Source organism: Corvus brachyrhynchos, unplaced genomic scaffold (genome assembly GCF_000691975.1).
Source record: "Corvus brachyrhynchos isolate BGI_N302 unplaced genomic scaffold, ASM69197v1 scaffold87, whole genome shotgun sequence".
NCBI classification, from domain to species: domain Eukaryota; kingdom Metazoa; phylum Chordata; class Aves; order Passeriformes; family Corvidae; genus Corvus; species Corvus brachyrhynchos.
In genome coordinates, this window is record NW_008239767.1 from 1,613,626 (window position 1) to 1,637,498 (window position 23,873).

General features: G+C 36.5%; 1 protein-coding gene across 2 annotated transcripts in view; it reads left to right on the forward strand.

The window, feature by feature from the left end:
• The window catches only part of BCKDHB (branched chain keto acid dehydrogenase E1 subunit beta), a 113,828-nt gene that overhangs the window by 29,901 nt on the left and 60,054 nt on the right, over window positions 1-23,873 (forward strand). For both annotated transcript variants that reach the window (XM_017742899.1, XM_008640212.2), the window contains exons 6-7: window positions 4,551-4,648; window positions 7,853-7,963. In XM_017742899.1, coding sequence (XP_017598388.1) covers window positions 4,551-4,648; window positions 7,853-7,963 — 209 coding nt within the window. The remainder of the gene's footprint in view (window positions 1-4,550; window positions 4,649-7,852; window positions 7,964-23,873) is intronic.

Here is a 23,873-nt window from a genome sequence, read left to right on the forward strand (position 1 = left end):
AGGCCTGTTTCTCTACCCAGTCACCCACTTTGCTAGCAGTTTGTTTAGCAGAGGACCTGCTGTTCCTCGCTGTACCTGGGCTCTTTGAAGTGCTCATCCTTAATCTTTGTTTACTTCCTTGAACTGTTATGGCAGTGCCACCACGAACTTGGCTGTACATGTGTGGAGTGGGAATTACAGTAATTCTCCCCCCGGATGGCTCTTTACCTTTCAAAACTTTTGAGTGGAGGATCTTAGCCAGTCTAGGAGCTCTGTGTGTTTCCCAGTGGACATAGAACAGCTTTTTATGACCCTGCAGTCTCTCCTGGTAGGTGGTGTTCAGGCCACATATTATTCCCACACCAGCAGCTGGTTCCAAGACCCCTGCTTGCTCCTGTTGTTCACACCACAAGCCCAGGGTGTCTGCACACTGGTTTGTCTCCACTTGCTGGCCCCGTGTCTTGTCCTTTCATACTTGTGTATCCAGCAGCTGGTACTCAGTCCTTGCAGCACACAGCCCTTGCACTGGACAGGATTTCCAAGGAAGCTGGGACTGAATACCACAATGAGGCACTAGGCTCAGTCAGACAAACATGCTGACCAGCCCTGATAGGCTCCTCCTATTGTAACCCTTTCTGTTTCTTTCCTGCTTTGCTCCTCACCAACCCCCTTCACCTTTGTGTGCCCTCATCAGCTGGTGTAGTTCCAGGCACCCTGCTCCAGCACCCTGGGCCCTTGGGTTTGTGTGTTTACCAGTTGCAAATTCCTGGATATGCCCATCATTTCTTATAGCCCTTCCCTGAGTGTTCCTGACAAGGTTTGTTTCTTTTCTTAGTTATGTTTGTCTTCAGGTTTGTGTCTCCATATTTTGGTCATAGCTTCTCCTTTTTCTTTATCATCCCATCAGACAATTTTACTGGAAGGAATACTCCCATATTTCCCATACCCTTATCAATAAGTGGGACTGAGCATGTTTGGTTCTTGTAACTGCCACCCTCAACCTTCGTGGTAACGTTTGTGTCCCTGTGTGTTCTTCTTTGTGGCTTTTCCCTCTTTCTATTATCCCATTTTGCATTGTAAAGATTCTTGTCTAGACACCCTTCAAGGAGCAGATGCTGTCTTCTTTCACATAACCATACAAGTGTTTATCAGAAGTTTTCCCTTTCCTTTCCAGCCCTGTATTTTTCTAGCCACTTGTTATTTAAAGAAATCATTACAGAAGGACACTGATATTTTAGTGTATGTTAATTTTCCTTCAATAATATTAGGAAGGAGCAAAGAAATGTAAGCCTTTCTGAGTAAAAATCCAGAGTTAAATATACAAGTACACGTGCAAAGAAGAATTCTGTTGCTATTTAACTTATGAGATCATAATGTTACTGCAAGTGCCGTAGTGACATCCCCCTAAATGTCAGAGATACTAAGAAAATATCTGAATTAAAGAGGAAAAGGAGGCTTTGATTTATAAAAAGTATTAACAGCCTGTGCAGTGTCAAGGGCACATAATGGTTATGAATCAAAGGAGAAGATGAGTCACCTTGACATTATCGGGTTTAGACATCTTGTGGAGAACCTACTCTGATGTTTTTTGACCTTTTCAGTTTCATTTAATTGTACTATATATGACACTGGTGGTGTAGCAATAAATACTGCTTGCATCAATGGTTGTTATAGAGACAAGGCAGGTAAGATGAGAAAACATGTGTTTTCTTTCTGCTGTTCAGACTGCTCTTTTAGAAAATGCAGCAGATGTTATAACCTCTTAAAATTAACTTGTCATGGCCCTTTTTCACTGATAATTACAATTTTTTGCTAATTGCTGTATTTGAAATCTGTATTTGAAACATTTGATTTAAAATACTTTATTTCTTCAGTAATAGACAAATAGTCTGCTTTGTATATAAACACTGTTATCCTGAATTAGATAATTATTATGAAAGAATATTAACAGAATAATTTCATATGCTATTTTTCATCTTTATTAGTTGGGAGAGGAGTTTTTGCAAAGGCAATTGAGAAAAATCCTTCCAAATTGGATTTTGACAAGCTGAATTTTCCATTTAAAATTGGCAGGTATTATAGATGAGCTCATTTAATGGGCGTTTTGTTGCAGAATTGTTTAGCTATAGTAAGTAATTAGTTAATTTGTGTAATTGTGTCTTATATTTCACTTCCCTAAGTGGATAAAACCATGGCATAGAGAAAAGGCATTTATTTCTGTCATGTACACCTTCCAGTTCTTCCTCTGGCTCATCCCACTCCTTTCAAAACCTTCTCATTCATGTCAGTACCCTGGGTTTCCACTAGAAGGTCCTGTGGTATCTTTTTAAGTTTCTTGTTCTCCAGGTTTCATGTAGGTGACCATTTCATGACAAAGACACTTATGCAATGCCAATTAGTGTAGTTCTGGGTTTCATTATCTCTCAGAATCTCTTTCTGTTGCCTGAGAGTTGTACAATGTGCAGAATCCATAGAAACCTGGTCTGCCACTAATGTGCAGTGAGCAAAGGCTGAATGTGCCTTTCTTCCCTTTCCTTTCCAGCCCTATATTTTTCTAGCCACTTGTTATTAAAAGAAATCATTACAGAAAAACACTGATATTTTAGTACATTAAAAATTGTTTGCAAAGAGATCTGACTTCGTGCTATGTTTAAAAGCACCTCGTGTTTAAAATACATTTTAAACATTTCCTTGATTAAACGGGTATGTGTTGTTGAATTATGCTGAAAAAGAATTTGTTGTTATGTTTTTAGGAAGAATGAATGATTTAGTTAATATGTATGTCTCTTCTGTGCCTGTTCAGGTGAAGTGAGATATCTCTAATCTAAGCACAGGCAAAAACATTCTTTACTGTGAGGGTGATCAAACATAGGCATAGGTTGCCAAGAGAGATGTGGAGTCTCTGACCATGGAAGTGCTCAGAACTTGACTGGACAAGGCCTTGAATGACCGGCTCTGAGCTGGGGGCTTGGATGAGGTGATCTCCAGAGGTCACTTCCTACCTCAGCCATTCTGTGATTCTGTGATATATGTGGTATTTATATATCGTTAGCAACAAGGAAAAAAAATTATCTGCTTTAATTGAAAATTACTCGCTACTTCATTTATTGAGGTTATGTTTGGAACTTGTAAGCCAGGAAAAAACCTAGGTCATTCTACTTGTTTTGGATCTACCATAACAATGAGGGAAAAATACAAACCACTTTACCGCTGGTACCACTCACGGAGATTCTGTATCGTAACTTCCAGAAGCAATTTTTATGAGCTATGAAATAAGTTAACAAAAAAAGGCAGAGTGTTTTCCTTATAAATTGTTTCTGTGTATTTAGAAAGAATAAGATTTTTTTTTTTCCTACTATCACTAGAATATCTTTTAAGAAGAATTATTTGACTTGCTGGTGCATAGACAAGTTCATCTTTAGATCAAAAACAGTATTTCTTTTAAAATATGATATATGGATGTCTTTTGTCATTGATTTAGTCGTTAAACCAATGTATAGTGCATGGGAGCACTGATTCAAAACTAGCATAACTGACCTAACATTTTTCCATCTGAAAACTAGTAAATGAGCCTTGAATGGAATTACCTTAGATGTCTTAGGACAAGGCAAGGTGACTAATTCTTGCCTACTCTCTCGAATTGTGGTGTATTTTTGGTGAATAGATAACATTTTTTAAAAGGAAAAATATTTAGATTTATTTAAAAACGCTATAATCAGAAGTTCTTCCTGACACTTCCAGTGTAGGTTCTGAAAACTTTTAACCTCAATTTAAACATAAAACTGTAGAGCATCACACTTGGAACGTCAGGAGGATGCTGGCACAGCTGTTCCTTCTTGTCTGAATACTAAAGTATAATTTCAAGACTCCTCTGATGATTACTAGAATAATCAAAAATTCTAATCAATTAGTGGTTACTTGAGATTTTTTTATCAACTGTGTAGCAGTGTCCATCTCCAAATCTGATGCTGATATTTTGTCTTGATGTACACTGGAACTTATTACTATCTTTTGCATGTGCATATATGCATCCTCTTGTTGTGTTGCATATAACATAAATTAAAATCTACACTGAACGTATTTTAAACAGTGTAGTTAAAAATAATTTGAATTGCAGCTAAACATTTGAAATGAATGATAATGCTCAGTTATTTTGGCCTAATGCTAATAGGGTCACACAGTTGTTAGGGTTGGAAGAAACCTCTGGAGATCATCCAGTCCCACTCCCCTGCCAAGGCAGGGTCACCTAGAGCAGGTTATGCAGGAATGTGTCCAGGTGGGTTTTGAATTTCTCTCGAGAGGGAGATCCTACAACCTCGCTGGGCAGGCTGTTCCAGTGGCCTGCCACCCTCAACGTAAGGAAGTTCTTCCTTATATTGAGGTGAAGCTTCTTGTGTTTTAGTTTATGGTCATCCTGTCGCTGGGCACCAGTAACATACTCAGTGTAATTTTGGTCTGTTATTTTAGATGGCTTTAACATTAAAGAAATATTTTAATGTATGTTTTTATAGGATAATACTGACTAATAAAGGAATCTAATGCTTATTTTCGCCTGTTTTCTCTTTATTCAGTGGAACAAGTTCCTGTAGAGCCCTACAACATTCCACTGTCTCAAGCCGAGGTGCTGCAGACAGGCAGTGATGTGACAATGGTTGCTTGGGGCACTCAGGTCAGTAACTCTCTTAACAAGCTATTTCTCACCCATCAAAGCCTAGCATTCAAGCTCAAGTGCAGGCATTAAAATGTGTCTTCCATCACTATATGCTTGAATGAATGTTTGCCAGTGTTTATATTTCTGTGAAACCTGCTTTTTATTGTGGAAGTTTTTACTCATTTTTGATTGAAGATGACTCTGGAAATGTAGAAGAGGTACCTGTGCAGCAGGTTAATGATTTTTCTATGGTTATGGAAATGATAGGTTTAAGAATGGGACAGTGAGATTTAACTCTGAGGAAGGCAGTGGGAAAGAAAAGTTCAAAATAGTGTACTGAAAGAAAAGTATACATCTTCACTGCATGATTTAAGGAAGTGTAATCTGGGGTTCCCTTTGTACAGAAAGTTAAAAATCCACTGAACATTTAATACAAGTAGGGATTGATACAGGTTTGTTCTAACAGTTACATTCTAAGCTGTTAAAGAACATAATTGGCAACTTTCCCCCCACTGCCAAATTAAGATCTGCAAATATTGAAAAAGTTGTTAAGAAAATACATCTTCATTGTCCAGAATTATAGAAGAGAGATTTGAGTCTAGTTTGGACTTGTCAGAAGTTACTATTTCCTTGGGCTAGTTGAATCTGAGAAGCTTTTAGAGGAGAGAGTGTTACAACTTTCATGACAAAGAGTATTGAACTGATCTCTGGGTTTGTGCCTTTTTGTCGTTATTGTTGTTGGGTTTGCTTGTTTTGTTTCGTTTGAAATTTCTAATCTTCTGTGCTTGTCTGTGGTAGTTTCCTTGTTTTCAGACTACTTGATCTCCTTCATATCTGTAGTTATTCCTAGTAGTTTCTGATACTTTGCCCTGGTGTTTAATGATGGACTTCTTAAATATCTTTACTTGTACATGTTTTTCTCCAGCAGATGTTGATAAAGTAATTTGACTTGAAAAATAATGGCTTAGAAGCTGTCTATGATATAATATCCTGAATTTACTCAGTAGGCAGTAGTGCAGAGAGGACTTGGAGTGACATGCTTCAAAAAAATGATGTGTTCTGGTGCTTGGAAAAATTTAAGACAGACTTTTCTTTTGGTGTGACTAAAAATAGGACAGATGTGCAGACCTAATCCAGATTTAGGATCTGACCAAACCATGGGTGTGGCTGTGCCATACAGCATGGGGACAGATGTTTCACAGATATGCAGTAAATCCAGTGTGTTGGATTGTCACTGGAGGTGACAGGGTTCTGCAGATCAAATAGGTTCAGTGAGTTTGTGCTGAGGGTGTATTCAGGTGAAGTACATAGACTTGGAGTTTGAGTGCTAATTGTGCTACCAATCCAGAATTTACTGTCAATAGGCAGAGGGCTTGCACAGACTCACTGGTAACTTGTCGTATGGTTTTGGACATGAGGTAGTTGCTTGGCAGCTGCTGCTCTGGTGGGGTTCCCTGATGCTAATTGTCCTGGGTGGTGCTCATGAAGGGCAGCAAAGGCTTTTAGCTCCTCTCCAGTTGTGCTCAGTCTTTTATTGTCATTAACTAATCTGTTTATTGTCATTAACTAATCCATATCCCCTGTGAGCTAGGTAAATGTTTTCATTTATACAGAGAAACAGCAAAAACATCCATTCTATGTGCCATGTTGAAAATTCTCAAACATTCTTATTACAGCCACAGATGTATTAGAAGTTTAAACAAAAACACTGGAAGCTGTGTTTTCTTTCTGTTATTGCAATACTTCTATTGATATCACTTGTAAAATAGTCCTTTTGCATTTAGCTGTTCATATAGGTATGATGTAGTTTGTGTTTAAATCCTTAATCGTCTTATTTCAGTATAGAATTTATGGCTGTCTAGGATTTATTAATGCCCTCTAACCTTCAGGCAAGTGACGCTGCCTGACCATGTCCATATTACTAAATTCTGTTGCCTTCAAGATGAAGATGACCTCATCCAAGCTGATTATTTGGGATGGTCCTTGGCTTCAACCCTTACCTATGCCTAGAAGTTGCTTGATGGAAGTCATCTGCCACAGTCCAAACCTGTATTGTGAAATGTTCTAACAATCAAGAGAGCACCAGAGTTTATTGGCAACATCATATCGAGAAATTTTTTTACCCTCATATCTCATGAGCAGATGCTTCTTGCTGAGATATTTGTGGAGGATAATCTGAGTTGTAACAGTCGTTATTTTCCATGTTGGAGCATTTGCTAGCAAATGCTTGTTTTAGGGAAGCCAATGCTTGAAATACATTTTGCTGAGAAGTGTTTTATAACCAAATGTCAAGATACAGTTTTGAATGTATGTAGTATTGCTTTATTTTCTGTTCTTAGCATAATATACCTTATGGAAAGGATGGTAATAGATGTGGATTGTTTTATGTCTACTGTGATGAAGTTACATACACTACTAAATAGATTCCTTAACTGATGGATAGGGAATAATCTGTATTCCAGTTCAGTGATGGCCACTTGCTAGAGGGGAATACTTTTTTGTTTTAATAAAATGTTAATTGTAGTTACCAGCTAATGTAACATTTGTAATGTTGGTGTTAAACTGTATATTGGAAGACCAGTAAATGGTTAGAATATTGTGCTACTGCTATATGCTTTGATTGTGGGGGTCAGGAATGGATATTTACAGGTAACTTTTTATGTGATGCTTACTTTCCTAGCTGTTCATAAGATAATGCTTTGGAGATGATCACTTGGTTATGTTTCACTTTCAGTAAGTTGTAGCAAGTGTAGTTACTGGGACTACTAGAACTGTTTCTTGGCTTTTTGGCTAAGATCAGATGCAGTGCAGTGTAGTATTTCTGAATGTACGTAATGCTTCTTTGCAGAATTGTGTGGGACTGCTACATCAAAGTACTTGACTGTGATGTATTTGAGTATTAGCTTAGTTACAGTCTTAACAAAAAACTTGTAAAACACATTCAAACTGATTACAAATAGTGAGGACCGATACCGTTAACTGAAAGTCACTTCTCTAGAAAGAAAATTTTGTTCTCAGTGATTCTCCAGTGAGTTTAGTTTTTGGAGTGGAGTTAAAATACTAGGAATAATTAGGTAGTAAATAAGAAGAATGAACTGAATACTAAATGGTTATTACTGAATAGAAAGGTCTGTGTTCAACATGCAGGTGATATGTTAAATCACTGATTGTATTCTATATGTGTAATTTAGATGATTTGGTGATGATACATTGCTTTTTCAGGTACATGTGATCAAAGAGGTGGCAACAATGGCTCAAGAAAAGCTTGGTGTGTCCTGTGAAGTTATTGATCTGAGGACCATCTTACCTTGGGATACAGAGACTGTTTGTAAGGTAAGGAAATGATGCATATTAATTTAAAAACAACCCCAGTTTTTTTAAAGACCTAGATTTTTTGCTTTCTTTTGTATATATTGTTCTGTATGTTTTGTTTCATATCATAAATTCAGAGTACATGCACCCTGCATGGACCAAACATTCGCTTTAGCATTAAAAGGGAATTCTGTTTCAGGGTTCAAAATACTGTCAGAATACATGTTCTTTACTTTGAAGCAGAGGACACAATTTAATCAGACTTCTGCCTGAAAATTGCTTTTCCATGATTTCTGACTTTTCGTCTCATCTTTGTTGTCTTTGGGTCTGAAAAGATCCGGTGACCTTTTTATCTTTTTTTCTTTCTGTTTTAGGTTAAGATCTTCATCTAGTTTTAGGTCTGCAGTAATGTGCCTAAGTGTTGTTTATCTGTATTTTGAGAAATAAATGTTTTGATTTAAGGTATATTGAGTTTTTGGGTTGGGTAGAAAAAGCAGCATTTACTCAGACTACCTAGTTTGAAATTCATGGGTACTGGAAAGTCCTTTTCTTCTTTGTGGAAGTCTTTGATGTTGCTAACAGAACACTTGCTGCTTCTGCTAGAGCTGAGAGTTTCCTTAAGCTGGCAAATCTACAGTCCTGCAGGACCATGGCTAACAACTCCTTGGGTCCTAATTCAAGCTAGGTACACTCACTCATGTTGCTGAACAAATCGCTCAGAAGACTGGAAGATGTCTGCAGCTTTCTTAGCTCAGGCCTGGTAACTGTAGTGCACTGAGTTAACCAAAGGGATGAGAACAGCCACGGGCTTGCAAAAAGCTATGTGATTCCATCCAATACTTCCTCTGCTTGCAGTTTCTAGTTTAGAGCAATATGGTGTATATCTACAGCTAACTCAGATGGCACAGATGTTTAAATAGGGCAGAACAGGCGCATACCTGACTCTCTATATACTTGGAATATCTTAGTTGTGTAGACAAGGGTTTTGTCATTCAGTGTTTGCTCAATAAGGGCCTTGCTTCTGGTCAGGTAACATATAAACACATTAAGTATGATAAAGGGAAAGATGCACCATTGATCTGCTACGCTGTGGCAAAGCTTGTATTTCTCCTCAGTTTTATTTATCGGAGGGACTGCCAGTGGGATGGGATGGAATAGATTATGGGAGGAAAGAGCCATGTTGCGCATCTGCTGTTGGCAGTGTTCTGCTGTCTGGTTGTGGATGTGTTACAAATTGTGTACTTATATGTGTAGCTATGAGTTGCCTCATAAATTTGATCTTCTTGGTTGAAGTGTTTTCATTCTTTGTTTGAAGTGTATTTCTTGTGACTTGGCTGTACTTTCTAGCTGTAAAAAATGAAATGTGTTGAGTAACTGTCATCGATATGAAACTTTGGCCATAATAAATCCTTTACAATCTCTTCTGAACAAGCAAAATGATTCTTTTTTTTTTAGTTAATTTTCCCCCCTCCTTTGAAGATTTGATCTGTCATTCTTTGAAAACAAAGTATGTCTTTGAAAGAGCAGTTAAGTCTATTTTTTTGGGTTGGACCCGCAGTGAAATGCCATCAGGAAAAAATGTAGCTGTGCATAGGAAGTGCAGAGCTTTAGTTGTACAATATTTTGCAAATATGTTCTTTAAATTTGGATACTCTGTGAAGATTTTCAGATCATGTTCTGTCCTGAATGTCTTTTAAAGTATTGTGGCATAAATAAAAATATCATAGAATGGTTTGGGTCCTAAAGGACTTTAAAGATCATGTAGTTTCAACTCCCCTGCCGTAGACAAGGACATCTTCCATTAGATCAGGTTGCTCAGAGTCCCATCCAAGCTGTCCTTGAACACTTCCAGAGATGGGGCATCCACAACTTCTCTGGGCAACTTTTTCTCTGCCTCACTGCCCTTACAGTGAAGATTTTTTTTTTTCCTAATATCTGATCTAAACCTACTCTCAGTTTGAAACTATACCCCCTTGTCCAATCACTACATGCTCTTGTAAAAAGTCTCTTTCCATCTTTATTGTAGGCTCCTTTCAGGTACAGGAAGGCTGCAATTAGGTCATGCTAAATCCTTCTCTTTTCCAGACTGAACAATCCCAATTCCTAGTGTTTCCTTGCAGGAGAGGTTCTCCACCTCTCTAAAAGATGGAACAGATGGATCTGTTGCTTTAAATCTGTTAATAAGTTTACTATTAAGAGAGTAATTTCAAAAAAAGTATAGTGCCTGTTGGCTAGGCAGTTCAGCTATTTATTATAATAAATACCAAATAATGAATGTTTTTAGTTAGCATTGCTGTTATGTTAATTTGGCTGTATTCTGGCTGGTCTAATGGGAGAAAAGTTAAATTCTCTTCTTCTGTAGATCTTGTCTGTTTTGCTCAGCTGAAAATAATTAGTGGTTTGCATTTGTGCATTAGGTGGTTGCATTATGTAACCCTGAAACTTTTTAAATTTAATTTGCATCCTGTACAGCTTTTAAGGTAATTGCCAATGTAAACAGAAGGATGGAAACTACACTTCTAGCTGCTTGCTGTAGCTTTATCTCAAGAGGAACTGCTTGTGGCAACTGTTGCAGTTGGTAGTGGCTTACAGCATCACTTTGGGTGATGGGACTTATTATTCCCTTCCTGAGATGCCAGTGTCAAGGTCCAAAAGAGCAGTAGGTAAGTTGGCCATTCCAGAGAAAGTCCTCAGCTGGTCATTGGTCTGCTTATGTTCTCTCTGTGGGCTCTTAAATGATAATGGAATTGCTTTTACTCCAGTCCAACCAATAAGCAAGTTATCAGCTCTCGGAGGCTGCCCTTTGCCTCAGACTATTACTTGTGTCAGCACTCATAAACATCAGGCCAGCTTTTTGTTTTTCCTTGTCTCACATGTGTGTTTGAAATGTGTCCGTTGTCTCTTTGTCCTGTTGGATGCAGGTGATGGTGCATGTAATACATCATAACCTTACTGCTCTTCTGCTGGTGCTGGGATGCATGGTCCTTGGCTGAGGGGAGTCTGTGTGGTGTTGGAGACCAGGACTTTGGGTTTTGCTGTAAAAACACATCCCTCAGTTTTACTGCTAGAAGTGTTGTCCTTTGTGATCAGTAAAGGCTGTCATTTTAGTCTTTCTTAGCTGGAAAGATATTCGACTTTAATTTGACAGCTGTGGTGTAGGCATGAAGAGGGATGGGCTGAAATTGTTAGTGCTTTGGAGATGAGCAATAATATGTCAAAATTTTCACTGCAAATCTAACTCCTTAGTCTGCTTTTTGTAGCTTTTTCTATAGAGGAAATTATGTCATCAAAAGGCATATTTCCTAGAACTATGAGAAGTTGTACTTCACAACTGCCGCCAGAGGCCTCTTGTAGTCAAGTTAAGCATCTGTTCTGACTTTGCATTGCTCCTATGAGCATGTTTATGAATATATAGCTTTGAGGGAAATATAAATATAAAGAATAAATATAGTGAGCATGAAAAAAAATTGTTGTCTAATTTTACTGATATTTTCTTTGCATTTTGAAGATTTTGAGATTATGCTTGGTTTTGAAATACGTTAGCATTTGCCATCTGCATGTGGAGATGAGGTTGCACCTGCCTGGAGCAGACTACCATGGACTTCAAATGGATCCCAGCAGTAATTGAAACTTTTTTTGGTACAATTTGTGGAAACATGGGTCAACATGCAAACGGGGGCTGGATTTTTCTTTTGTCAATCTTCAGATGTCTAAGAAGGAGAAATGAAGTTTGACCTAGTTACAGGAGCTCATAGAGAGAGCTCATTCTAGAGAAAGGATATTTCCTAAGGGTCATTCATCAGAATTGCTTCAGCAGTGTGTTTTTTTATGAGATAAATTGGCCTCTGGAAATACCATGGTTTAAAAGTTTGGTCTTTTTAAAAGTAAGTTAGGGAAACCCTAGTTTTCCTAGAGTAAAGTTAGGTGAGACAAATTGAACTCTTAATTTTGTAGCTGTGAGATGACACCTGCTGCTGACTTAAGTAGTTGGCCTGTTTAAAAAACATATCTGACATATTTTTACTAGGATAAAAGCAAAGAATCTATGAGTGTATGTGTTTTATGTACATTTCTATACATTAAAATGCATGCTGATCTGTAGTCTTTCTAAGGTCTTTCACAAGAAAAATTGAGTAGATTGTACCAGTTGTACATGCACAGAGCTCCAGTGTATTGCTTCTGAATGAGACACGAAGCAAAAGCAAACATGCTTTTTCCCTAGAGGGTTGAAAGTAAACCCAACATCAACTCCCAATATGTAGCTGTATAAATCAGCTTCAAAAGTTTCGTTTTTATGTGTTGGAAGAGTGACACAAGCTTGTTTAAAGAGTATGTGCTGCCTTTGCTGCTTCCTTAGGAAGTGTAATAGCAAAGGCCATCCTTAGATTGCTGAGCATCTTGTCTGTGTATACATTTTCAGTGTCATTGTAGTCAGTGAGAAATTTGCTAGGTCTCTTGTTTACTTTGACAATCTTCACTGATTTCTGACTAAAACTCTTGTTTTATTCACTAGGACTGGTATATGAGTGGTACAGCAGTTATAATTCAAAGAGAGATGAGCTAGCTGTCCATAGAGTTGATATTTTTTTTTTTTTTGTGAGGGAGAGAATGCATTCCCTGTGCTTATTCTAACATCAGCATCCTCCATCTGTGTTTTTTTTTCATGTATGAGTGGACTGGGATCAGGAGTGATTTTTTGCCATTATACCTTCACCTGTAAACAGGAATGCATGAAATTAATGTGTTTCTCAACAACCCTGCTGACAGAGAAACCTCTGCCTTGAATGCTCTGCTGACTGTTGCATGTGCATGCAGACATCTGCTTTTAGCACAGGCACAGCAAAGATGTCAGTTCCTAATCCAGACAGGTAACACTTCCCCACTACTTGATTGTTTACCTGTGCTACTATTGAAAGAACAAGCAGCCATGAAGGATGCTGCTCAAAAAACTGAAACATGAATTATATATGAAATATCTATAAAAATGGTTTCTTTATACACCGCAAAACTGTTTAAAAGCACTTTTTCTCCCTTCCGGAATGAAGTTTTCAAATAAAAGTTTTATTTTCTTCACTATACTTAACAGATTTGCTTGGACATTCTGAATAGATTAGGCTGTGTGGACTTTCTTGTGTAAGAACTGCTGGGTGATGTGGTATTGATTAAAAAGCCAATGGCACACTTCCCAGTGCTTCACTGGTCACATTCAGGATAAGTTGTAGTGGGTTTTATATTGAAAAATATGCATGTGTTACTGGAGGTAGGAAATCTAGCTTAGGATTTAGTACTCTTAAGGGATTGTGCAAGTTACTGTAGCTTTTTCACCCTGAATTCAGCCAAGAATGTTATTTAAATATTGAACTGATTAGTATCACTCTGCCATTTTAATTTCGAAAGTGAAAATTTGCAAATAACATTCTTATACTTTTGTATTATTTAGAAGGCAAGTATTTGCCACACAAAATGATACCTAATTAGTCATCTTAACTGTCTGTGAATGGTTGCTACCTTAGTGCAAAGAAGTGCTGAGAAAAAGTCATTCTGAAGTTGCTTCCTTGGGGCACTATGCTGCAGTCAAGTGAAGGGGTGTTTGTAGTTCTGGGCACTCAGTGTTGCTTTGCTCCTCTCAGGAAGGGTTCTGCAGACGCCCTCATGGAGGTCAGCATAAATGCTTGTCAGGCTGCAAACACATAGGCTGCTCATTGGAAAGAGCAAATCTGAGCAAAAGAAAAGCAGAGTTTCACAGAGGGAACCAGGGGGTAATACAGACTGGGGCAAACTGTGTGCCTGTCTTCCATTGAGGCTCTTTGATGGGAGCCTTTTTTCCAGCATGTACTAGAGCATTATCCTTAATGCACAAGTGGCATTTTTGTCAGATATGATCAGTGAATAATTTTCAGTAGTAGATCTTTCATGTCCTATACTTAATAGGCAGCATGTCCTAGCAGACCTATGGGTCTACCAGCTTGTTCCATTCCTTTAAGTTTACTTCATCGACTTGGACTGTGAATAAAAGGAAAATCAAGATCAGCAGGCCTGATGTGGGTTTTTTATGCATTAACTACACTCACCAGGCATTGAACTGTACAATTGTATCACAGGTATCCTGGGATCAGATTTATGTTTCTTGGCTATCTGTTCTTGATCTTTTGCCATTTTACATGTTGCTCTTTGGATTTCTTATTGAATGGATCTTGTACCTATAAAATGTGATTAAAATTGTACTGCTTGCATGATGACAGTTAACTTTGTCACTGTTTCCATAAGAAACTTGTGTCTTTTGGTCTTGTAGTTTCAGGTTGCTAGAGAGTGCTGTGGACTGTTGCTTGGCTTCCAGAAGCAGAATGCTGGCGCCATACTTGGAGGCAGACATTTTAGAGTTATGAGAATATATATGTAACCATTTTAGAAGCTAATTATTCATATCTTTCCTCTTCTGTGTTTTAAGAAAGCTTTGAATGGAAGCCTTGTTTTTTGTTCCCGTGTATCTTGTTTTTTCAGGGACGTACCTCAGTGGCAAGGTGTTTGTGTATATATAGTTCTGTTTTCTCCTTTCTCCCTCCCAATATAAAAATAGTTCTCAGTCTTTTTGCCTATGTATTGACAGGGGATACTTGAGAAACAATCTGATTAGAGAAAACCATAGACAGAGAAAAGGCATTTGCATTTAGTTTCTGTTAACATAGAGTATAGTGCTGATGATACTGTCCATCAATTCTTCATCAGACCTTTTCCCTTTTGCTCATGTTATATATTACAACCTTCAGATTTAAAGGCACTTAGGCAAATAAATGAGCAGTGGTACGTAGTCTATAGTTAGAAGCTATTTTATGGTTCCAATATGTGCATTTATTTTTTTCCTTGCAAGTGGTGCTGATTGAATTCTAATGGAAGTTGGGATGAAGTTCCATGATGGTAATCATATATGAATCACTCTTCCATAGACGTAATTATTGCTTCCCTACAGTATTGCCTTTTTTTAAATGTCCATAGCTATTTATCCTGCCACTATCACTCAGTTGAGCCAGCTGCTCTTTTAAACTTTTTTTATTCTTCATATGCTGCAGATTCTTATTATTTGTGCTTTATTAACCTTTACCCCATGAGAATGTAGTTTTAAGTATTTCTACAATAATTTTGTACTTCTAAAGATAATGTTGAAATTTGTCATGCCAAGATTTAATGTGCTTTTTACTGAATTATTGTCTAACAATATGCATTTATTAATAGCACAATGCATTATATTTAGCTTCTTGTAAGTATTTTTCTATTCACAGTGATGGCAGTCTGAAATGCTTGTAATAAAAGAATAGACTGCAGAGATTTCCAAATTGTCATAAATATTGTTGGAATTTTTTTTATAGTAAGGCTTTGTTTTTCTTTAAGATATACATACTCACTGAGACCTTTTCCAAAGAGCTTAGAGCTATACCTGGTATTAGACTTAGTTTTCATTATGCTGCTACCTTCTCTGATACTACTAATGTGGAACAGGATACCATTTCCCATCCCTCCCATCTTCGTTTTGTGTTCAAGAGTCTGTACTTATGGATTGCTTTAATTTCTGTGTGCAACACAACAGTATTCTGCACAAGCAATGGTTTTCTTCTAAATAGACTCAGTCTATTCTATAATTGCTTCTTCTGTCAAGCTAATATGGACTACTCCTAAAGTCCCCCAAGCCTCTTGAAATTCTTTTAGTCTGTTTGACTGCTCCCTGCAATCTGGTGGGCTGCTTTAGTGCGTAAAATCCTGAATATCTGTTTACCTTATTGACTCATTAAGATAGAAACAGTTATTTTCTTGTTATACATATTATAACTTCTTGTTACACAATTTTTGACAGCTCTGAGACGCATTAAGACCTTTACCATATTGAAATGTTTGAAATTCTGAGTATATGTTAATGAGTCCTCTGCTACTATTTTTATCATAAGGAGGTTGAACTAATCTGAAACCCTTGCAGTTTGCTTACTTGTTCTATGTATGTAATTTGCACTGTCCTGGAATTTATAATATTTTACTGAATAGTGTGATAGAATAGGACAGAATTTGCCTGGGCTTGGTGGACATACTACTTTTGCATGTGGATATAGAAAACCAAAAAATTGCTGTTTTGTAATGTCACAAAAAATGTCGTAGAATGAGATGCATGTATTGAATTATTGCATGATTATATAGTGGTTTAACATGGAAAAAACAGGTCTGCATTTCTCTTTCTCTCCAGAAACAAATTAGACTAATTTTGTTTTCCAAGCTTTTTTGTTTGCAAAATATGCTTTTGAGATGTAAAGCTGCTACTGCAGAAATTTTCATTTGATGAGCATTTTTGAGAATCCTAAACTTTGTATATTTCAAAGTTCCTGAGGACTTTAATGTAAAAGGAAATTATAAACCAAAAAAAAATTAATTATATTTTTCTATGATACTACATTTCAGCAGTGTACTTTAGCAATTTTTCCCCTTTATTTGTGATTTCCTTTCAGTTGTTATATGGAACTAACCCTACAGAACCGAGAAGCTGCCTGTTGTACAGAGTATTCTTTTTCATATAACACATGACAAAATTTCAAGGGACAGATCCTAACTTTTAGTCTGTTCTGCTTGAAATTTTTCTTCCGGCTAAATTACATTTAGATTTTGGGTGTTTGTATGCTGGATACAGCAAGTGATTAGTGATGCTGTGACACCATGTAGCTTCATCTCTTGGAAGATGCTCATCTAATTTACCTTTAATATCAGCCCATTAATATCTCTGGAGGTCTTTGTACCTGTTCAGTACTGGCATCTGAGCATATTCTGTTTTCTGTGCTGAAAAAGATTAAAGCTTTGCTGTTATTCAACTTGATTCTTCTAGGCACAAAGGAAAAAAAAAAGAAAAAGGAAGTATCTGATTACAGAGGTTGGCTTTGTCTCTCCCAGACACAAAGAGCAGGAGGAATGACTGTTGCAACATTTGCTACTGCTCTTGTTGATCTCTTCTTTCAGGTACCCATTTGGTACACAGAGATGTGTTAAAATAATTTCTAGCCTTTGTACTTTAAGTACCACTAGTTAAAATGAGGAGCCAAATGAAAGGAAGTACTTTGAGCTATGGCATGTGTCGCCATTACTTCAAGAAGAATGCAAAAAATTGGGCCTTAGTGGTAGGAAATGCAGGATGGACCAGTGACATCTGAGAAAAAGCAGGAGATTCCATTGGCAGTGCTAGAATGTTGTCATATGCTTGATTCATGTCCTATTCTTCTGCCCATGACTTGACTAGGAACTACACATCTGTATCATTCTGGAAGTGGTGTGATTTTACTTACTGTGTAATGAATCTCACTGCAGTGGTAAATCTGCAGGGAAATTGGGTATTCTCTGCTTTTTGTGAATATTAGTACAAAATAAATTTCCTGTACTATCTTGACACTGTTCTTCCTCTCCTACTTTTCTACTTGTGTGATTATTCTGCAAATGGTTTTGCTATTCAACCTTATAGCTTGTGAGATGGTGAGATATAGATATTTTGCCAATTTATTTAAAATAGGAAAGATTTTTATTCATAAAATTATAAAAAGTCTTCAGGGGGAATTAGTTCAAACTGATTTTTCATCTCATTGATGAGAGAATATGAAGGATAACATATAAGAAAAACAGAAATTAAATTAATAAAGTACTGGAAGGTCTTAATCTGAAGCAATCTAAAATAACTATGTTAAACATAAGAATAATTTTTACTATTTTTTAAAATAGTGTGTTGTGAGGGGAATTGTTCATTCAGCCTACTGAAGAAGCTGCCAGCATAATGAATGCTTGCCATGATACAATTTTAAGATTACACAATTCATTTGTTTTTTCCATTCAATTCATGTGTGAGGTATTTATTCACTTGCCTGAGCAGTATTCTGTTTAAACTGTAGTCACATTACTTGGATCAGCAGTGAAGTGTGCTGTAAGTTGTAATTGTGCTTTGATTTGTGTCTTGTGGCTTAAGACATGCAATTGTTTACAGAGAATGCTAATCAAACTTTCCAGATGAGAAAAAAGTGGTAACTTAATACCGCTTGGTTACTGTATAATGCTCGTGCTGTAAATGTGCATTCTGTTTCTCTGTCCAGCTGAAAACCCCCATATTGCCAGTTTTAATAAGTTCCTTGATCTGCACATGACAAAACTGTAAAATCACTCTTTTGGCATGTGGTCAAACATTACCAATAAGTACTAATCTATACTATATTATCACAGCTGGCACTTGCGGTGCATTTACTGACACGCTACCTAGACTTTGAAATTCTCAGTAGTGCTGTGCTTGGAAGGTTACAGATTTCTTAAGGAAGAAGGGCTTGAATGGTTGCTGCAAAAGGGGACTCAGTTTTGAGTTTAAAGAGCATGTGACATCTATTTTTCATTTGCCATTAAACTGGTATGTTATTTTAGTACTGAAGGCAAAAGTTGATTTATTAAAACTTTTTCAAAGTTTAAAAGGTTTCTCTTAAAAATTTTGATGTCTAAATAAAATTTAGAAGGTGTGTGTTTTCTTTGTGCTTCTTACAGGAAAAATGTAGTTGAGGAGAAAAAAATAAATTTGGGTTACTAAGCTTGGCAGTGGGATTTAGTTTTTCATGTGTTAGTATTGAACTATTTGCAATATGATGGCAAAAAAAAGTTGCACTTTTACAAGCCCATGGAAACAATTAATTTCTGATTACCAGCTGTGGTGTTTTGCTGACATTAGAGAACCCTCTTGATACTGTCATTTTTTTGGCTAAGAGCTTAATGATGTTTTAAATAATGGATTGACTAGGGGAAAACGTGATTTTTAGATCTTAACACACTGTCAGCCGTTTGTGTTAATATAGTTTTATTTTCCAGTGAAAGAAAATAAATCTTTCAGAGTAATCTGTCTACACAGTAAAAAATTGTCCTTTCTACTGGACAATCAAAATGTATTTAAAGTAATTAATGTATATGTTACTGTGTATCTACGTGTTAGATTTAAATTATCATCTTGATCATCTAGACATTTAAGTATCATCAGGATTGGTGTATACATTTTGAAGTTAAACCTGAAAGATCTTGGTTGTTATATCTGATTTCATAGGTACAAATGTTGCAAAATGTAGAGATTTTCTAGGGCAATTACTTGGGATAATTGAAAAGCTAATATATGGAACCTTTCTTGTTTCAGAAATGACTTAGTAACACAATGGAATTTGCTTAATAGAAAAGATGAATTTAGCTATATATTTTTTTTCTCTGTAACTTCAGTAGTTCTCAAATATTTAGTAAAATCGTAACTTGTTTTGCTCAAGTCATCAGTGTTAATTTTCTGACCTGGTCCACACTAGAATAAAATACCTTTTTTTTTTTTTTTTCCCAGTATTGGGAAAAGGTCAAAATAAAGGAGTGTAGAAGACTCACAATCCCCCTCTCTCCTGTATTCTTCATTAATTTAGTATTTATTTAATTATCACCATTATATCAGAACCGACACGATTGAGCAACCGATGATTCAGCGAAGTACAAAGGAAATTACTGATGTGATGAAGTTTTGAGCTTTCACCATCTGTGTTCTAAAGAAATAAAATATTTCTTGGTAACACAGAAATGCTATCTTTAAATAAATAAGAAACTCTGAGCAATCTAAAATTATGTAATTTAGAGGCTCAATGCTTTTATAAGTAAACATCATTAGAAATGTGAAAGCATAAAGGAAGAAATTGTGATTTGCATTATTCAAGTGCCTTACAGGTCCTTTAAAATAATTGTCAGATTATTCAATTTCTTTATGCCATGGTCTTGCCTTTTATAAAATTTGTATTAATCTTCCATTTTTCCAGTGTTGCCTAAGGTAAATATATTAATTATTTGGGGCTTCCAGTAACTTTTAAAGCTATGGGTCTTTTGTCTCATTTTCTTCAAGGCACTGCAATACAGAGCTTTAGTCCCCCTTTCCAATTTTCTGAATTTAGCATGCTGTTTAATTTTTGCTTAACCAATTCCCCTTTGAGGAAAACAAATGACAACAAAGACTAAGCAACAGTCTTTCTCTAAAATGATAACATTCCACTCAAGAAAATTTTACCTGAGAAATCTAGAAACTGTGATAAACTTGCTTCTGAAAAGCTTTTTGCAAACAGAGCTCTAAAGAATATCAGAGAACACAGAATTTGTTACAGGGCAGTAAGGTGCTGAGCTTCTGTGAGAGGTGGTGTGCAGCAAGTGCTTTTCTGTAACCAGATGTTGCTCAGAGTGAAAAAATGGAGAAAACTAGTAAACAACCTCATTTTGTTTGCCACCTACAGTGCTGGGTAATTGGTCTTCCCTCTGGCCCTTCCCCTAGCAAAAAAAGGTTTTTAGAGATCCTTAACAGAACTACAGCTCTGCTAATTACTGCTTTCCAGAAATGGATTGACATTTTGGTCAAATACGGTTTTGCTCCGTTGACAAGCATAGTTATGCTTCTTTCATCATCATGCTCTGAGATGTACAGAGCTTCTTGGTAATTTCCATGGATATGTGTTTAACGTTTTCTCTCTCTGGTTCCTGCATATTTAGAGGATGTAAATGAGGAGATCTCTACAGGCATTTCAGTGATTACAGTGATGCAGTATTAATTCCAGACTGGGAATGAGTGTTACTCAATGGTATTGCATTTGGAAATTACGGCTTCAAGACAGGAAGGTCTCATTTGTGCCTTGTATGGTTCTTACAGCAACTTCATGACTTTTCTGTCTCTATCCCATCTGCCATCTGCCTTAGTGATTTGGGAGAAAAATATTATGTGACACATAGTTCAAGACTATGACATTTCAAACTGTTTAGAGGAAAGACTGTCTGAGAGATGCAAATAGTATGAAATAAGCAGAAAGGAGGGAACAAAGATTATTACTCAGCAATATTCAGAGCTCTGCAGTGAATGAATTACAGGCTTTGATTATTTATTTTGTCATGTACAAAGATGACTGCTGTCTTTTAGTTGATAAGCATGTAAAGAGTTCAACATCTTTTAAGCTGCTGATCTAAGTGAAAAATGCAAATGCCTGTGTATCATGTTAAACAGAAGAAGCCAAATAGTTAATTCTTTGAGGAGTATACACCAAATAGATAAGGAATACTTACAAACTCTTATTGCTGTTTTTTTCATGCTGATGACTTGTAATGCTATTTTTTCATGCATCACTCATAATGGTGATCAGTGATCAATGAAAAAAATTTATAACATGCTGTTTTTCCCAGATTATTTTCACAATTTTTTCAGCTTACCAGGAGAGGCTATTTAAAAATGAAATGTATTTCTTGGTCTGTAGGTAGACTTTCTTTTGTGTACATTTAAAAATTTCTATAATTAGTGATTCTTGGGCTAACGTATTAAAAGGTTCAATGCAGCAATTAAATATAGCTCTATTGTGTGTCAAGAAATATCTGTCTCAAAGATGAGGCTTGGTTTGGTGTTTGTCATTGAAGAGAATTCCATTGAGATCAGTGGCAAATGCATATATTTTGTGACAAGTTTCTGTGTATGCTAATGCTTCCTTGTCCTGCCCTAACCCATCAAATGTCATTGGCTTGCTGTAGCTCTCAGTAGCTGAAAGATGATGAAGCTTTATGGAAATGAGTAATTGTGGAATGACTTTGGTTGAGTACAAGTAGCACTAGAAGGCATATGATTCACCTTAGTAATGTTTTTAAGCACTGGAAGAAGTTCTTATTTTAGTGTAGTCTAACCTTTTTATTAGTTTTAGCTTGGATATGGAAGACATATGGAACATGCTGGAAGATTATAATAGTGGCATTTTCCAGAAAATAGAATCATAGTTTCTGAAACTCAAGTCTATCTATTAAAGGAAAGATTGCTGAATATTAACCTTTGTTAATATGATACAACTTCAGACTTTTTGTTGCATACAATTGGTCCAGAAAACAGGAATAATAAAACCTGCACATTTGTATAGACTTGAGTCATCACGTGATCTTGCTCAGCTGATATAGAGAAGTAATGTTTTACCTTTATCCTGAGCACTGCAGCTTTAGTCCCTCTTCTGGGGAAAAAGAAGTTTTATCCAAATTATTGGTTTGAGTGATAGACATCAAAAAGATCAAATTAATTGTTGTAAGGGCAACAGAGTTATTACTTAAATGGAAAACAACTATTGTTTCATGGTATTTTTATAAATTATGGGCAAATTACTGAGTGCTAACTCTGTGTTAATGATTTAAAAATCGTAACAGCATAGTAGGAGTGTTCCATGAAACAGAAGCCTGAAAAACCCCCCAGAGAACTCTCAGATATCTGTTCCATGGGTTTTGGATTTGGACTTACCATCTTTTCCCTTCCCATGCAATGTTGTGAAGGCACAGAAATGAATTTATTTCTTTACTTTGGAAAACATTATGATAAAGAATGAAAAATAATTACTTTTAAAAAGTAAAAAATTGCATGAGGAGTTAAGCTTGTTTTTCTATGAATTTGTGTCCCATAGTTTCTACCTTCCACCATTCTATGTCCTCCATTTACCTACGTTAAGATGCTCAGCTCCTTTCTAAAATGGATGGCTAGATAAAAAGCGACAGGGACAATTTGTTGGTGCTTACTGGCTGCTGCTGAAAGAGGTGTGGGAGAGCTAGTGCTAAGTGCAGCTTGTCTTTTATGAGGTTACAAAGTTAGTAGGAGTACTAATCTACCTCATAGGGACTGATTTTTACCAAGCTTTTAGGAACTTAATATTTTTAAGACTTGCATTTGGCTGCAAAATGTCTATCAGGACACTGAAAAATGGACAGAAAAATGAGATCAGGTTGCGGGACCCTCATTATCTTGGCTGACAGGCTGAAAATTAATATATACCTAGAAAATGACTATTCCTTCTTCTAGGTCAGATAGGGAGAGAGTGTAACTGATAGAAAAGAAATGGAGATTGTAGAAGAAATGACATGAGGATTGCTGAGATGGTTTGGATGAAGAGAGCACAAAAGATAGAAGGGAGAATAGGACAAAATATGACACTGAAAGAATGAAAAGAGAAGATGAGTTGGTTGTTGCTTTAGAATAAATGGGAAGTAATACAAAAAAAATATATTAAGAAGAACATAAACAAGGCATACTGTAATTTTTAAAGCATAGGTTTGCAAGATACTTGGCACAAAATTCTGTAAACAATCTGTTATTCAAATAGTTGTCACATCTATCACTTCACCTACTAATGCTTCTTTTTGGAAGGGCCAGAGATGGCACAGCTCTCATTTTCAGACACCTACTTGATCATCCTTGTCCACTTAATATTTTTGTTTAATTATTTATTTTGCTCAGATCTTTCCCTTCTATTGTCTCATGCTTTCCCATATAGTCCATGTTAGTAATTCAGATACTAAGTCCAGTAAAGCCTAAGTGGGTTCAACATCTTCAGTGAAATGAATTCCGCTGTCTGTGATGAAATTAATGAATTTATGGATCAGAATTGGAAGTAATTTAGGATATAGGAATGAAACAGATGCTGGATGCACAGATGCTGAAGCTCCTGCTTCTTTGGGAGCTTTAGTGAAACAAAGCCTCACTGCTGTCCTGCTCATGCTACAATTCCCGGTATGAACCAGAGTGAAAAACAAACAAGGGGTATGCCACTAGTGGTATTGCCAGCACTTTTCTCAGTTCCTTTCTCCATACCTTACAGAATCCAGGTATTTTCTTTCCAGAACTTGGCATGTCTCTTGCCATGGCCTTTTCTTTTTTCTTGCTGTTCTTTGTGGATACAAGAAAATTCTTGCTAGCAGCAATATTGTATCCACAGTTCTTTGTCAACATTCCTGCACTTTTCATTTTCCAGAATTCATGTTTTTCTTCTGTCTGTTCTGCCTTCAAGTTCTTGTATTCTCACAGTCTTCCTCTTCATCTACAACTTTAAGGAACAGCACTTCTATTTTAATCTTTCTCTTTGGATCAAAGCAT